We start from the raw sequence: 15,575 nt of genomic DNA, 5'->3' as shown, positions 1-15,575 counted from the left end.
ATTTTAATAAGGCATCATGTCATAAGTACCAAAGCGCTATAAAAGTATAATCGTTTATGGCAAATATGATGGAGAAAGTTGTAAAAAATGTAGATGAAGTTGACTTATCATTGCGTAAGGTTGTATTTCGCACAACGATTAAACGAATCAATTACAAACTTTTGAATTAATCTGTTACTCCAATCCAACGGAGATATTTGTTAATACTATATTATCTTTTATACCTTTTACCTTCTTACGAGATTGAAAATTTTCTAGACGAGATAAAATATTTTAAATCGTATATCATCGTAGATAGTTTATTGTGGCGATGTAGCTGAAAGAGAAGTACGTAACGACTCTAGAAAAATCGAAACGGTCGGCCATATTGGATATCGACCTTTGTTTGCGCCAACTTCAGACGATAGTTGCATTTCTCTACTTTTTCGTGAGATTGTCGCTTCACGTCCACTGTGTGTCTCGTTCTCGATCGAAACGAAAACAATTACTCGTTTTCTCGCGGAAAATTTATTGTCGAGTGTGAACGGCGAAGAAAAAGCAGGAGCCACGTTTCGGTAAGTTATTGGATCTCGTGTATTTTCTCGAAATAATTCGACCGTTTATCACCTCGAAAACTACGTCGTCGAGGGCAGCCGTTTCAACGTCGTGGAACAGGTTTCGTTCAAAAATTTCCAGAATAACACGTTGCAACGTATTAATTCGTACGTGATATTTGGTGATTTCATAATTTTGTGATTCGTACGTCTTTCAGGCGCTGTGACAACGAATTTATAGATATTATGAGCAATAATTGTACCGTAAACGTTTGCACAACTATTACAGTCCTAGACGAAAAAGACTACTCGTGTCATTTAACGCCGATAATGCCCGTATCGTGGTTTAGTGTTGCTAGATAAAAGATAAGCGAGGGACGGTCTGAATCATTGTCACGAAAAATATTGTTTGCGTGGAAATTTTGTTGAAACGTGTGTCGTGTCTACATGAAAACATCTAGTCGCATCCCTAGCAACCACCATAACGAGTCTTTCCCCATTTTCCACCCTTCCGAGAGAATTTGCTCCGCAATAAAAAGTTGGTTTTAGATGCCGATGTTGCATTTTTCGAGTTACGCTCACGTTAGCTTCCTGGATTTATACTCTATCAGTGAAACCGAAGCACCTTGGCCGATTTATCTGGTTCCCACGGTATTGCGCGAATTGTTATTTTGTTATCATTTATAACACGTGTTTATAAAAATTATTCATGCTATTTTTTTAATCCATACGATATTGTTAAAGTTAATGGGATAATTTTAGGTATGGCGATTTTATAGGTTAATGTATCTAATTAATACACTCAGAGTGATTTATATATACATATATACATATATATATATATATATATATATATGGTTTAAAATTTGACTAATAAACATATTCATGATAGTTGTGTCTAGTTATGATGAAATTTGTAACTGTTTTATGTAACATACGATAAGGACATAAAAGATTTCTATGGTAACTGTTGAAATATTTTCATGAATCATTGTGTAGTAATATAATAATAAATACTACAGTACATTCGCATTTAAAAGAAAGAAACTAAACAATTTTTAAATCAAATATAGTAATAGTTCTAATTATACTGAGATCTTATATCCTAATAGGTTACGGTAATGTCAGAAAAATGATAATAACTCAGCAATAATTTTAAAAGTTACTTTCGAATACATGTTCTATCTTTATACAGTTATAACTTCTTCAGAGTATCTTATATCGCATTAAGGTGTTTTGATTATTATATTTGTATGCATGTAAACATGAAGTTGTATTTGTCATGCTATTTTAAGCACAGGACAGACACCTCAGTTTCTATATTATGCGTTTCTGTACTCTACAACATCATGCATTCTGTTCTCTTACATCTGCATTCTAATATTTTTGTGCATTTATATTATACAATTTATGACAAATTACATCTACACAAAAGTCGATGAAGACACCTTATTATTATTGATTGCACAGTGCAACAAGTGATTTCTGATTAGTTTGCAATCATTAGAATTTTTTATGAAGTTATGTCATTTTTTGTCTTTTTTCTTCTTCTTAATACATTCATCTGTATACAATAACGAACTTCTAGTCATATTGAAGTCATATCAAAACAAAAACGCAAAAGATATTTCAAAGTCAAGAAGGTGATCATCAGGCACACGTTACCAGATTTTCACTTTCAAATCTCTGTCTGCGTGTCCAATCTTCTTCAACAATATAAAGTGTCACTTGGAAAGGCAACTGGTTTAATTATCTGTATGTATCTGCATACATCCGAAAGCAGTGTTTCAATAATTAATCGCAACTGGCATTATCAATGTGGACGACGATTTCGCAACAGCCAATAGCGTTTCCTTATAAACACAACTGTATTTTCAAATCTCCCAAACAGTACACCTAACCGCTTCTACATTAAGCTTGACTCTGTTGAAGAAGGAAAAGGAAAACAAAGCCTACCATCCTCTTTCAATCCCTGTATGGAACAATTACATCACATCATTAATTACTAAGAAGATCGTTATTGACGAAGAACGTAATTGAAATGCGATAGAAGATATTAAAGGTGCGGGGGTCCATAAAGATATACGCAACTAAAATTAAACAGCGCTCTCTGAGGTTGTCCTAGACCCTTCTATTGGCACTTAACCGACATTTTCAGCGACCTAGCGCAACACGTGTTGCGTATGCATTGTCTTCCCAAAGGCAGACGCCAAGCTAGAAGAGGAAGGCTCGACTGATCCTTCGAATAAGGAGGAACGAAATGGCACATTTAATGGACCCGATTACGTAATATCGCGCAACTGTGTGCACCACTATCGAAGCTGCCAGTAATGTCTCAGTATATTTATATAGTATCTGAAGATAAATCGATGAATTAGAAATAGCCGGTGCATGGTACACTCGTCCGAATGTAAAGTATCAGCTGGTAAGGGATCAAGAAGAAATGGGATTTCTCTTACTGAATTTCTTTTTTAAACGCCAGGTGACGCACACTGATTATTTTGAAATATACATAGTAGATGAGAAAGTAGATTGAAATAAGCGTGATACATTGTTAGCAAACGTTTCAGTCACACGGAGGCTGCGGAATTGTTTGCTTGATGCCATGAGAGACAAAGGAAACGGCCGGAATGGTATTTTAAACGAACAAGGATGGTCGAGATCGTCCTTCTGCCGGTAACCAACACAGGCAACAGCCTCTCAAGATCCTTTTTCCTCGATACGTCGCTCACACTGCCCGAATATGTAAAACTGACGTCACACCTTCTCGGGAGAGCGCAAAAGGACACCCACCGTCGCTCTCCCTCTTTCCTACGTCTTCGTTATTTTCCATAAAAAAGCTCGTTTCCTCATCCCCAAATTGATTTTTTAATCTCTCAATCGATATCGTTTAGTTATAGATGAGATTAAATCTCCATGACAATTTCAATTAACATAATTTCAGTTTACTTAATTCAACGTGTGTGTTCTGTACTTTAAATGGTGGAAGATATCAATGACATCAAGGAAGATATAGAATAATAATTTGAAATTAAATATTCTAAAATCAATTTTAATCTAATCTAAATTAGTCATCATCAATACGAAATATTTCATTTATATCGATTATACATTCAGATTATATTTCATTTGACACCTTGTGGAGATTATTGATTCCAGAGATCAATTTTACGTCACTTTTTCCATTTGATCGCTTAGTTATGCTCTTCTATGACTAATTTGATGAGTATATCTATTGCTACCCACATCGCGCTACATTTTTCTTGGAAATGCTTGCAATTACCAGGAACTTTTATTCATGTAAAATTCCACAAGTTGTTAAGATGATTCTTCATGAGAGGTGATAGAAGAGGAGTATTCTGTAGTGACCTTGAACTTGTGTTAAATTTCAAACCATCTGTAACTTCCAATCTCCACCGATAAAAAAATAAATTATCGGTTGCCTTAGGATAGCTTTCACTCATACAACCTACCACGTCATCCTTCAAATATCTATTAGATATTCTCGACGATGAATTTCTATTTTTTAATTGGTGATTGACGGAGGATGGTTTCTATGCGTTTGTGTATCTTCTTTTTTTTCTAAGAAATCTGTCATTTTAAAGAAACATGTCATTTAAACCCTGACGAGGCTTTGTAAAACAAGGAGGAGTCTAGCAAACGGAAGTGTCACGCTGACGATACGTGTGCACTCGCGCATAATTGCCACGAGCGTTTTCTGCGGGGGCACGTTTTCAGGCAAATATTGCGCGTCAATCAGTGCTTCACGATCGATAATTTTTCCTGTACCGAACCGGAAATACAAAGCGTTACATTAACAAAAAGCTTCCTTCTTGTTTATCGTATTTTTCTTATTGAACTCTGATCTTCCTCTTATATTGTTTACTAATCTGATATTTTCAAGGCATATCACAGATGAAATTATCAAAGAAGAAATCTTAAATTAAGAATTCTAAATTCGTAAAACTCATTGTATCTTTCTGAATAGCTCTCATTACATAGATAAATATGACGAAGAACATGTTGTTAAAAAAGGATAGTACAAGTGCGGAAGATGTAAATACTCTGTACGTGAAAGTTTGAAGAAGGTGTGAAAAATGGTATCTGAAACGAGAGAGTGATTTACAACCAACATTAGAGCAACGAAACCGCCTTGTAGCCGATCTTTCCATTCTTGGAGTAGTGCCCGGATCATTTCTCGACTACGACGATTATGTTTGGACGAATGTCAAGACCAAAACTGGTACGTGGCGTTTATTAACGATCAACGGATGCCTAGGCATTTCATTTCTTCATAGTAAACCGATTACTAACTGCAACAACTCGATCGAGTATCTTCCAGATTACACGAAGAAATTAATTACAAGAAGAAAATCATTCGGGTACCATCTTCCAATCTTCAAGAAGAATTTAAAGCGGATGAACCAGCTAGATATACTTCGGAATAGTTTCTAGTCAAACTTAAGGTTCATTTTGGAAGAAGACTGTCTAGGGGCTGTACAGTTCTCGGAACAAGATTTTCCGGGGCGGTCGTCGATTGATAAGGCCGACAGCCTTCCCGGCCGCGTTACGAACACAATAGGCATCCGAAACATTCGGAATTGCATGTTACGTAAGGCGATCGAGTCCAGTTCTCGAGGCGCCGGTGAATTTTAAATATCGAAGACCCGTTTCCAGCCGCGTTCCTCGCGCCGCTAAATCGCCAGCTCCTTTTGGCTGATCTACTTTTCCAATTACACGACCACGCAACATGGTACTTCAACGTACACGATCGATGAAACTGGAAAATTCCATCAACGGCGTTGTTTTTCTCGGACGAAGCCACTGACCCGGTATTCTTGCCTCGCATGAAGAATTTTTTCTGTAATTATCGAGTCCGAAGAGACTTCAGAAACTGTTCGAAAAGTTGAAGAAGTCAACTACTTTGATTTTTTACAATTAATGGAGATTGGAAGGCGCGATGGAAAAATATCAAGCGAACCGGATTAAGATTTCAGATTATTAATGGCTTGGATAGAGAATGGAATTATCATGTAAGGACAACGTATGAAGTGGAAGGGTGTTCTTCTCGCGGTAAGCTATTGGAACGACGCCCACGACGACCCACGTTGCGATGACTGTTCGCGTGGTTTTACCTGCGACGCTGGTTTTGCGTGTAGGCAGGCCAAAATCACTACCGAAACTGGCGTGAGTCATGGATTTCGCGATCCTCCCGTGATCACTGCAGATTTATTATAAGCTACAGGATGCTTCCTAATTCGTGGACTGGCAAGACTCTCTTCTCGGCCGCTGCGTTCGCCAATATTAATAATCGAAGCCGACGATTTCCTCGCATCGACGAAATTTGTATATTTCTCGAGCGTAAACGTATCGACGATATTTGTCTAATTTTTATATAGAACGTCGAAGATTTACGAGGATGAAAAGATAGGAAACTACCTGTATAGCATTGCCTCGGACTAACGTCCTCGACCTGATCGCGGAGGTGGCGTCGACGATCGCGTATGGACATGAAACGCGGTCCACCTGGCGCGCAGAGAGAATTCCTGCTCACCTACTAACACACTCCAACGATTTCACACGAGAACTCCAGCTAGAATCACCAGGAATCGATTAGAATCGAGAATCTCGAACATAACACATTGATTCAGAAAAACTAGTTTCTGAAGTCATACACCTTTAACGAACAGTTTCTCTTGCGTAGTTCTTTAAACCGATCATTTAGAAACGTAAGATGCTCCGCTTCCAAACTTGGTCCTCTCAGAAATCCGTTTGCAGAATGAAACATTTTCACTCGAGTATCTCTATATATCATTTTTTGGATGTTGAGATCAATGGATTGTTTTGGTGTACGTGATTCAATGTATTCTATAAGCCTGTTGGCTGATCAAAGCGATAGAACGAACAGAATGCAAGCAGGCTGCTTTTTCTTGTCCACCAGGTGGAGGGAGGGACGTAGAAGAGCCGTGAAGTGGGATAACGTAATGACCTCCACCTCCGTGTTTCCAACTATTTTCGATACACGTCTCGGCTAACTTTAGCGTTTTCGTTAGTCCAGTCTTTGACTTTGAGCCCTCAGTTTTCCACCGGGCACTCTCTCACGCGCTCCATTCTCGCTTCCTGTGTGAACTCTTGTGTACCAATTTAATCGCTTCCGCTATTGTCACCGCAGCTCTATTTAAAATTCAAAGTCGATCGCTATTGAGGATGATCGGTCCACGTGAAACGAGTCTCAGTATGGTTCAGTAGTGATGAAAGATGTGCGACGCGAAGGAAGAAGCATGTGTGTAAGTTGAAGTTTTGAGCTGATGCAGGCTTACGCTTCTTCGCGAGTTCATTTTTTAAACGTAATGATCGTCCTTTTGAGATAAGAGAGGGACATGCAAATAACTGGGTGGATAGGCGAATTTTGTTTTCCATGACGCAAAAGGAGCCATTTATATAAGGCTGGCCGACTATTTCGAAGATGGCACGCAAAATTAACTTGGTGGAATATATTCGCGCGTTCACTGGAATACTACATAGTACGTGGGAACTATTTTAGAAGTCCGCCGCGTATTTTTTGCCGCCGCTCAGCCTGTCGCCATTCAATGGAGTGCATTCCAACGATTCTTGGACCGATCTCGATTTTACCTCGCTGTACAATTTCGTCCACTTTCTATTTTTCCTCTTTGCTTCGATCCTTGGGAAATTAACGAGCCACAAGATGAAATAGAACATCAAAGAAATAGTCGAGTCCCCTGTTGCCTCGGAGATCCGTCACTTTTGCCGGCTTTTAATCAGACCACGAATTAACTCGAGCGCTCTTTTCACTGTACAAAGCACGTCGTGTTGATTGAACGCTTTTGAGACGCCTTCGTGGGCAACAGGTGGTCGGAAGTTCCTTTGAAGAGAGTACCACTGGAAATCACTTCCAACGTCAAATCCACGAGGACCGTTTCTGCAACTAATCTTCCAATTATCATTTAAGCTGCTTCATGACGTTTTTCCATCTTTATTTTCTCGTTAGATAAATTATATTTGTTATGTCGAGTGATTTATATTTTTATTTTTATATTTCTTATTGTTCGCTCTTACAAATTACGGAGGAAGTGGGTATTTACCTACCAGTAAAAACAGCGTTTTTCCCGTGAACAATGTCATCCACTAAGCCAGATTGCTAGAAGACTTCCTTCATCTATTCTCATTCATTAGCCAGGGTTATAACCAATGGGCATCCGGTTTCTTCGTACCTAAAACCCACCTACACCGAGCTTTCCTCCGTGAAAGCGGACAAGCAGTAAACGGTCAAATCTCAGGTAGACAATCATCAAATCACATTCGCCAACACGAAAAAAGTCTCAGTCCTCACTCGTAGTTTGGCTGTCGACATACGCACTATTGTATCAAATAGTAAAGTGTACGTAGTTGTTGGAAATATATATATTATAATCTGTTAAAATCAGCGTTATACTCCGTCAACTACCCCTATTATCCTAACAGAAATAGGGGATCGACCTATTCGCGGCATCGATTATTCAAATCGTAACGGGAATTTACGCTTCTTCGAGATCGCGTCTCCCTGCAACTGGTCGAAACAATATTTCATGCAATTTGTTAACATCATAGAAAACTATCCTAAATGTGAAAGTCTATAGGTCTTCTTTGTTCGTGAAAATTTATACCGAGAGATTTAAAAATAATGTCCAGATTATCGTAATCTTTGGAAAGTTTAGAAACCTGTGTCGCGCGTTATACTATCAAGCTTTCTTTCCTATGTGGTTTCTGTCTTTTCTAAAGATGCCCCTTTCGTTCAAAGCAACTGGACTGTCGGAACGAAAGCTGTATCTTTCCCTTCTGATTTGTTCGTGTCTCGTTACATGGCTGCCAATTGGCCTGCTAATTACTATAACCGTGTCTCTGCATTGCTCGACAGGTGGTTGCCTAAGTCATAACACCCAAGTGCGAACACTGTGAACGATGGTTGACTACTACAAGGTCCTAGAAGTGCAACGAACCGCTACGAGCGGAGACATCAAAAAGGCGTAAGTAATGGCTAAGAACAGAGCAGCCTGTTATCAACGGAGAAGAATGTTTAACTTGCATTTAATATTCTATTATAAGATTGAATTAGTATTAAAGAAAATTATAAAGAAAAAGTCCAGTTCAACGAGGATATGTATTATAAAGATATATGTATGTTCGAATGAATTACCTTATCATAAATAAGTGTGATTATTTGTTTGTCATTGGTGCTATTTTATTAGACGAATGGTAAATGCGATGGGTGGGGAAAGATTGAATGAATGGCTTTTTATTTCAACTCCGTTGAGACAGCTGGCTCTGATCCAAAAGTCGATCAGCATTCTCGGTTAGAGGGAGTCAAGAGACTTCTTAAGTTCTACTATAAAGAAGCATCGCTGGTCGGTTGATTAAACAAAGCATTGCCTTACAGATATAGAAAATTGGCATTGAAATGGCATCCAGACAAAAACCCTGAAAACCTGGAAGAAGCAAACAAGAGATTCAAAGAAATATCTGAGGCGTACGAAGTCTTAATTGACGGTAAGTTTCAGCCGTTTCTCGTCGTCTTATCGTCGACTGCGAAGCGGACCTTATTATTGAAATTACCCCCTTCCGAAGAATCGATCGTCTTCGACCTGAAGATTTTTCTAAATCGTTTTATCTAAATGATAATAGTTCTAATTATGACTCTGTCTCTCTACGGCTTCGATTAATCGACGCTAGAGCTAGCTTTAGTAACGAAAACAGAGTGTCACGATGCCAACGGGAGACGAACGACGGCAACTCCTGCTTGTCAGCAAAGCCGAATTTCGCATGAGCCTTCTCTTTCGAGCGGTCTCCAAGTAGTACAACTTATTCTGGGAGCCAGCAGTTCAATCTAGAACGAATCGATTCTCCCTTATGAATGACTGTTTCATAACCAGCACTTGATACTAGCAAAGAGGAGGAGCTGCGAGAATTAATCGTTATCCAACAATAATATTACAACTTAATCAATTCGACAAATGATATTCTGACAATAATTTATCCTAGAATATTGCACGAGAAATAGGGTTGCGAATGAGTACTCGCAGTTCCGAAACTCTGATTCTTGAGTTTCTTTGCAAGTTCCATTTCGTTTTTATGTTTTTAAGTTTGAAGTTTAACTTTTTGTTAACTTTCTGCTGTATTTAGTAAAAAGAGCGATCGAAACATTGCGTTGTTGAAACTCGAGAATCGAGTCAGGCTTGAACAGAGAGCAACTCTTTAGCCGAAGCATCGCTGCGACAACTGACAGACCCTGTCGTGTCGACATACGTGGGAGGAAGTAAAAGAGAAATTCAATCAGAAATGTTTGTTTCCGGTCAATCTCTCGTGACCGTGCTCGATGTCCAGATGCGAAGAGACGAACCTACGACCAACGATTGTATCAGAAGGCATCCTCGAGGCCCGGCCGTGGATTCACCTACCGGAGTTTCTTTGACTCTCCTTTCCAGCGATATTTCGGTACCACTTAAGAGAAAAAAGACTTTGAGAGTGGCCAAACATTTTCCTTCGTTTTCTTTCAGTTTTATTTTATTTTATTTTTATTGTTTATTTTGAATTTGATTTTGTCTTTTTTTCTCTTTCACTTTTCTTTTATTTTTTTAACGGAACATAAACAAAGAATAGAAATATTATTTGAGGCATAGCAAATGTTTTACTGACGAAAAATTCAGCATATGTCAGGTACCCTAATCCCTCATTCGCCTTAAAAGAGTCATTCCTTACTCGAACTCGTAGGACTCAGGAATCTCTAATAGGTTTTCCTGACCAGTTTCTCTACGAGTCCTTGTGGAAAACTCGAAAGATACTTTTTTCTCTTTGTATGAGTCGCCGTAAACGCAGATAATATTGCCTGTAATCTTACCGCATTTCTAACAATTTTGCCATTGCTCGACTGATTGAAAACACAAGAACGATCAAGTTGCTACCAATAATTTCCTCCTAAGAAAGGCAGATCTTCGAAGAACTAAGCCGTTCCATCGTATTTATATTAAGAAACAGTTTTTAATATTGGAATTATTTGATCTCTTAAAGTTTTCACAAATTCTTCGAAGGCTGTCTACGTTCATTTCATTCATCCACGATTTCCGAGATCGTTTCCTCTTTAATGATTTTGCTCTTGCGGTGGACGACCTCAGATTGATGTTACAAATCATTCAGCGTATTCTACTAACCTGACAAGCCTTGCAGTACTTGCTTCTTGGAATTTGGAGCAAATAAAACCAAGCAATCTGCCTTCAATTTTTATTTTACAATTAGCAATAATCGCTTATTGTTTTATATGCTTTTCAGAAAAGAAAAGAAGGGTTTACGATCAATATGGAAAGGAAGGACTTCAAATGCCCGGTGGTAAAAGGCGACATAAGGATGACTTCGATGCACACTTCACTGGTACCTTTATGTTTAGAGACCCTGAGGAAGTATTTAAAGAATTCTTTGGTGGTACTTCTTTCGAGGACCTGTTCTCTGGTAAGTAAACCCATCCTGCTAGTCTGTGATCGGTGAATCTGTGTAGTATCAACGACATATACCCTGAGACACATAGAATGAAATATTTGAGCACGCAAATAAGTATGCATTTACCTTATCCACTGAATGATAAAAAGGTATTCAAGTAATTAATCGAATAATATATGTTTAAATAGTAGTAAGGACCATGTGATTAACTGGTGTTTTAATTGTCCCAAAGACCTTACCGAAGTCGGTGTGCGCCTCGGACCCAACAGGCATAGTCATCCAAGCAGTAACAGCATTAGCACGTCATTCTTTGGCCCGTTAGGAGTTTCTCACTTTGGTTTCTCACCATTCAACAACTTGTTTGAAGGTCCGTCAGGAAACTTCACCACCTTCAATGCGTTTACGAGTTTCGGTGGAGCCAGCGGTGGAGGTGCTGTGAAACGGACAAGTACTTCAACTCGATTTATTAACGGCAAAAAGATCACCACCAAAAAGTAAGAACAATAATACATCGTACAAAAGAGTTCTTCAAAGAATTTATCATAGATATTAAATCGTATGTAGGTGATTCCATAAAACAAGACGTGAGACGTCATTTATATTTGTAAAAACAACCTGAGATCTTCGATATAATTTTTGTGTATTACATGCAAGATGTGCAGAAACGATAACGATTTGTATCTGTGTTACAGGGTTTTCGAAAATGGAAAGGAAACAATAATGTCGTACGAGAATGATGTACTAAAGTCGAAGACGGTGAACGGCGTGCCACAATCAATAACGTACAGTTAAATCAGTTCTCTATCAAGAACGTTCGCTCGATCTCCGCTCGGCAATTGAGAAATTCCTGTCGTCGTGTCACGTTTGCGAGTAATATTTCTGCGCTCTACCGAGATGTTATGTTCCTGCTACCTATCTACCTGATATGAATATAAAAAAATGAAAGAAAAGAGAGCATAATCGTCACCGCGGCTAATTTAACAATTCAAAATATTCTTGTGTCTCTTATTTAGATCGTCTCTTCATTAATTTACTTCGTTTTATTGTTGAAATATTCTGTTAGAAAATATTGTTTAAATGTAGTAGTGCCGTTGGTCGACGTACTTCTCCACACACATTGTACAACAAGAGAATGATAAAATACATTACATATATATATATATATTTATCACTTTAAAAAAGAAAAAGAGCAGTGAGATTTTGAGAAACAGCGATTACTCGACGAAATTCGATGACAGTGATTGGATCTCTAAGCTCGAGCGATCGAGCCCGTTTAAAACAAAGAAAGCAGGAAAACTTGCTTAATTTGGAAAAACTAACACTTAAACAAAACACAGCCGCGACACATGCTATTTGAGCTTTTGTTCCCGTCACCTTCTCTGTTTTACCAGGTTTGACGAGTCATCGACTAGTCGCCAGGTGACCGACAATGCCAGCGATATCTCGATGGCTGGCCAGAACTCGAGAACAGTCCATGGTGACCATCAGAAGGCTAGCAGAATAAAGACGCACCATCATCCACTTGTCACTAAGAAGCACGATAAGAGTAAGAGAAAATAGAGGCAACACTTTTGCAGCCTTCTCTCATTCGTTTTTTTTTTGCCCGTATCTTTTTCATTTTAGTCTCTTCGTTTTATTCTTTTTTTCGAATTAAACATACATACATAAACATACATTATATACGTACGTACGTGTATCATTTATGGAACTGATGTTGTAAATTATATCATTTCTCGCAACGTCGCTTTTGCTATTGTCTAAATAATCGGGATTAAAAAAATGAAGAAACACTCTTCGTGAATTAGCATTGACTGATCACAAATGTTCAATTTGATCAATAAATAAAAAAAAAATTCGTTGCAAAATTCATTGTAAGATTTTGCATCGAAAGTGGCATGTTTAATTGATTCTCGTTCGCTGTTGAGAGAGAGAGTGAGAGAGAGAGAGAGAGAGAGAGAGAAAGAAAGAAAGAAGGCCCTTCTTTCTGCGAAGAAACAGAGGGATGTTGTTACTACAGAACATTCTGTTGCGTTTTTTAGATAGCGCGTCGTTTCCGTTTAAAGTCTGGCGTGTTATGTTTAATACGGTAAGTTTCGCTTATCCTAGATTCCTTAGACAATTAATTTACTATGTCGTAAGTTATATAATTACTAGATTTTTATTTGTAAGTAAGCCGCGCGAATTTCGAGCATACATACACACAGAAACTTCGACTGAGTTTGATCGAATTTAAATTGTTAAAACAGACACGTACACACGAGGGTGAATTTCATTACGCGTATATTCGTTTAGGACATCATGATGGACTTGCAGTCGTAACAATTGTTCTTAAAGGATAAAATTGTATTACGAGAAAGTTTGCTATAATGGATCTTTTCCTTCGTTTGTTTTCTACTCGCGGTGAAGCATTCATGATGAAAGAAATGTGTTCCTTTTTTTTTTTCTTTGTAATCGATTCGTGAGAAAAGAATTGAAACATATACAGGACTAAGTTTTTCTGTTACGGAAATATTTCTTCACAAGCAATTTAAGTGTCGTAACTCTATTTGTTTATGTTAGTTAATTTCATGCGTATGTGTATATAATAAGGAAAACAATGTTAAAACTTAACGTGGAAAAAAAAATACATCATTAATGTATGGTAGTATATTTCATTACTCTCTATAGATATCCAACACTATGTCTCGTCTCTGATGTTCTCTCTTTTTGTTTGTGACAACACTTATCTCAAGGTCGGATACTAGTATAAAACGTCAAATTATAACAAAGTATTTACCACTTTATTTTGATCTTTTCTCAGCTTTACTGATATTTATAATATTCATACACTGAGATTCATTTATACAAAGAAAATAGGCGAGAAATGTAAAAGTTATCCAAAACGAAGGGAGGATTACTTCTTTTTTTATATTTTCACCGTTATACGCTTCGATGTGGTATTAAAACTCGTGTATATGTATTCGAAATATAAATATGTAACAGTTGCATGTCGGTGAGTGAATATAGTACATGTATTGACTCCTCGCAAGTCAACAGCATCGACGTTGTAAATAGCTAATCAGTGATAGCAAAATAAATTCAGCTACCACAAGAATATTGATTCATCAATTCGATATATCAATTCCTTTTAGATAACATGATTTTTTACAATTCTTGTCCATACCCAGCATAGACAATTGAATTGTTTCCTCAAATATCAAAAAGATTAGTTCAAAATATATTCTAACATTTTTGCTACTACCTTGGTATCAAAGACAATCAATAATACATTGCACATTTATAAGTATATAAAAAAGAAAAAATTTGATAAAAATGCTTAAATAAATGTTCAGTATTATAAATTACTTCTTCCCAATAACGGATATCAGTTCTTCCACTTTCTGAATGTATTGTTCTTTCGCAGCATCTTGACTCATGCCCTTCCTTTTGTCCCAAGCATCCCACTTGGCTTTGCCTCTGAAATCTAGCATGCCTGGCCTGGCTAGAAAAATTAAAATCTTCCTTGGAAAAGAATAGTACTACCGATGTTACAGAATTCTCATTAGAATTCAACAAGTTTGAAATCACATAAAAACATCTCATCATTTTATATTAACATTCGCTGTGTAATTGAAATTGCAAATTAAGAAGACCACAGAACAAAAGTGTGGTTATATAATTTTAGTATTACAATAAATATCAACTTTAACTTGTTGCATCAAGTAACGTAATCATATTATAATTTTGGAGATCTATTCAAGATCTTTTCTAACATATTTATACAAATAGATCAAAAAGTTTTCAGCTAAAGTATATTAAGTAATACTAAATGATCACAAGTTGTTTTACATACTTGTGTTGCAATCTCCAACTGTAGCTTGTTTGTAAAGTGAGTATAGTTCAAGCAAGTCAGCATCTGAAGCTGGAGCACGCAATTCCTTCACCTCCTCAGCAGCCTTGTTAAATCTCTGACAAAAAATATACAAGAATAAAAGAATAATTTTCATTTCTGTTTTTAATGAAATTGTGAAAAAATTCAATGTACAAGAATTCAAGCAACCAGTAAGCAATTATGACAAAATATTGTTTAATTACAATATTTTATGTTATTTATGTTATTACGCTAACGTAATTAAATATAAAAATAATTACTTCATCGAGAGACATTGTGCTTTAATGACAAAAAGGTCAAGACAAGATTTGAAACTTTAAGAATTTCACTGTCGTACTGTGCCACTGTTTCGGATCTATAGAACGTTGGCCTGGAAATACAATCGATTAACATTCTCCCACTCCTGTACTTACTACGTATGATACGATCACGACCACCAATAAACTTTCATATCATCAAGACCTTGATTAAAAAATAATTAAAGCACCACATGTTATCATGGTATCAGCGAAATTTTTATTCAATTTAACTTTAAGTTCCTGTGTAATATGTATTTATTTTTATTCTACATCCGTGGCAAGCACATTATAGTGTTCTGATATGATTAATGGCAGTTGATGACGTCACATAGCGGGAAGAATAGCGACACTAATAAGAATGCAAAGGAAATTAAGGACGATATTAAG

General features: G+C 37.2%; 2 protein-coding genes and 1 long non-coding RNA gene across 6 annotated transcripts; 1 reads left to right on the top strand and 2 right to left on the bottom strand.

The window, feature by feature from the left end:
• The first annotated feature begins 386 nt into the window (after nt 1–386).
• Nucleotides 387–14,112, top strand: LOC132914998 (dnaJ homolog subfamily B member 6-like). 3 transcript variants are annotated; one of them, XM_060974611.1, is made up of 8 exons: nt 387–554; nt 8,449–8,557; nt 8,968–9,077; nt 9,912–10,022; nt 10,854–11,030; nt 11,251–11,512; nt 11,711–11,800; nt 12,410–14,112. In XM_060974611.1, exons 2-8 carry the CDS (start codon nt 8,493–8,495, stop codon nt 12,576–12,578), a joined length of 984 nt encoding a protein of 327 aa, XP_060830594.1. In that variant the 5' UTR covers nt 387–554; nt 8,449–8,492; the 3' UTR covers nt 12,579–14,112. The 3 variants fall into 3 exon arrangements, with proteins under 3 accessions (XP_060830594.1, XP_060830596.1, XP_060830595.1); XM_060974612.1 differs by lacking the exon at nt 387–554 and adding an exon at nt 6,598–6,820; XM_060974613.1 differs by lacking the exon at nt 9,912–10,022 and having other exon boundaries at nt 389–554.
• On the bottom strand, nt 10,792–11,285 carry LOC132915010 (uncharacterized). Its single transcript, XR_009659739.1, has 2 exons — nt 11,145–11,285; nt 10,792–11,068 (listed from the first exon to the last, which is right to left on the bottom strand). It is a non-coding gene; the product is annotated as an uncharacterized LOC132915010 (long non-coding RNA).
• On the bottom strand, nt 13,777–15,499 carry LOC132915008 (putative acyl-CoA-binding protein). Of its 2 annotated transcripts, XM_060974625.1 has the most exons (4): nt 15,352–15,499; nt 15,150–15,259; nt 14,851–14,965; nt 13,777–14,499 (listed from the first exon to the last, which is right to left on the bottom strand). In XM_060974625.1, exons 2-4 carry the CDS (start codon nt 15,162–15,164, stop codon nt 14,360–14,362), a joined length of 270 nt encoding a protein of 89 aa, XP_060830608.1. In that variant the 5' UTR covers nt 15,165–15,259; nt 15,352–15,499; the 3' UTR covers nt 13,777–14,359. The 2 variants fall into 2 exon arrangements, with proteins under 2 accessions (XP_060830608.1, XP_060830607.1); XM_060974624.1 differs by having other exon boundaries at nt 15,150–15,497.
• Between the last annotated feature and the right edge of the window lie 76 nt (nt 15,500–15,575).

This window comes from Bombus pascuorum, chromosome 15 (assembly GCF_905332965.1).
Source record: "Bombus pascuorum chromosome 15, iyBomPasc1.1, whole genome shotgun sequence".
Classification (NCBI taxonomy): Eukaryota; Metazoa; Arthropoda; class Insecta; order Hymenoptera; family Apidae; genus Bombus; species Bombus pascuorum.
The sequence above is the reverse complement of the archived record's forward strand: the minus strand, read 5'-3'. Positions and strand labels throughout refer to the sequence as shown.

Coding starts and splice junctions, on each gene's coding strand:
- LOC132914998 (XM_060974611.1), top strand. CDS start 8,493: ATGGTTGACTACTACAAGGTCCTAGAAGTGCAACGAACCGCTACGAGC. Junction 9,078..9,911: donor GTACGAAGTCTTAATTGACG/GTAAGTTTCAGC, acceptor CTCGATGTCCAG/ATGCGAAGAGACGAACCTAC. Junction 11,513..11,710: donor AAAAAGATCACCACCAAAAA/GTAAGAACAATA, acceptor TCTGTGTTACAG/GGTTTTCGAAAATGGAAAGG.
- LOC132915008 (XM_060974625.1), bottom strand. Junction 14,500..14,850: donor AGTTGGAGATTGCAACACAA/GTATGTAAAACA, acceptor TAATTTTTCTAG/CCAGGCCAGGCATGCTAGAT.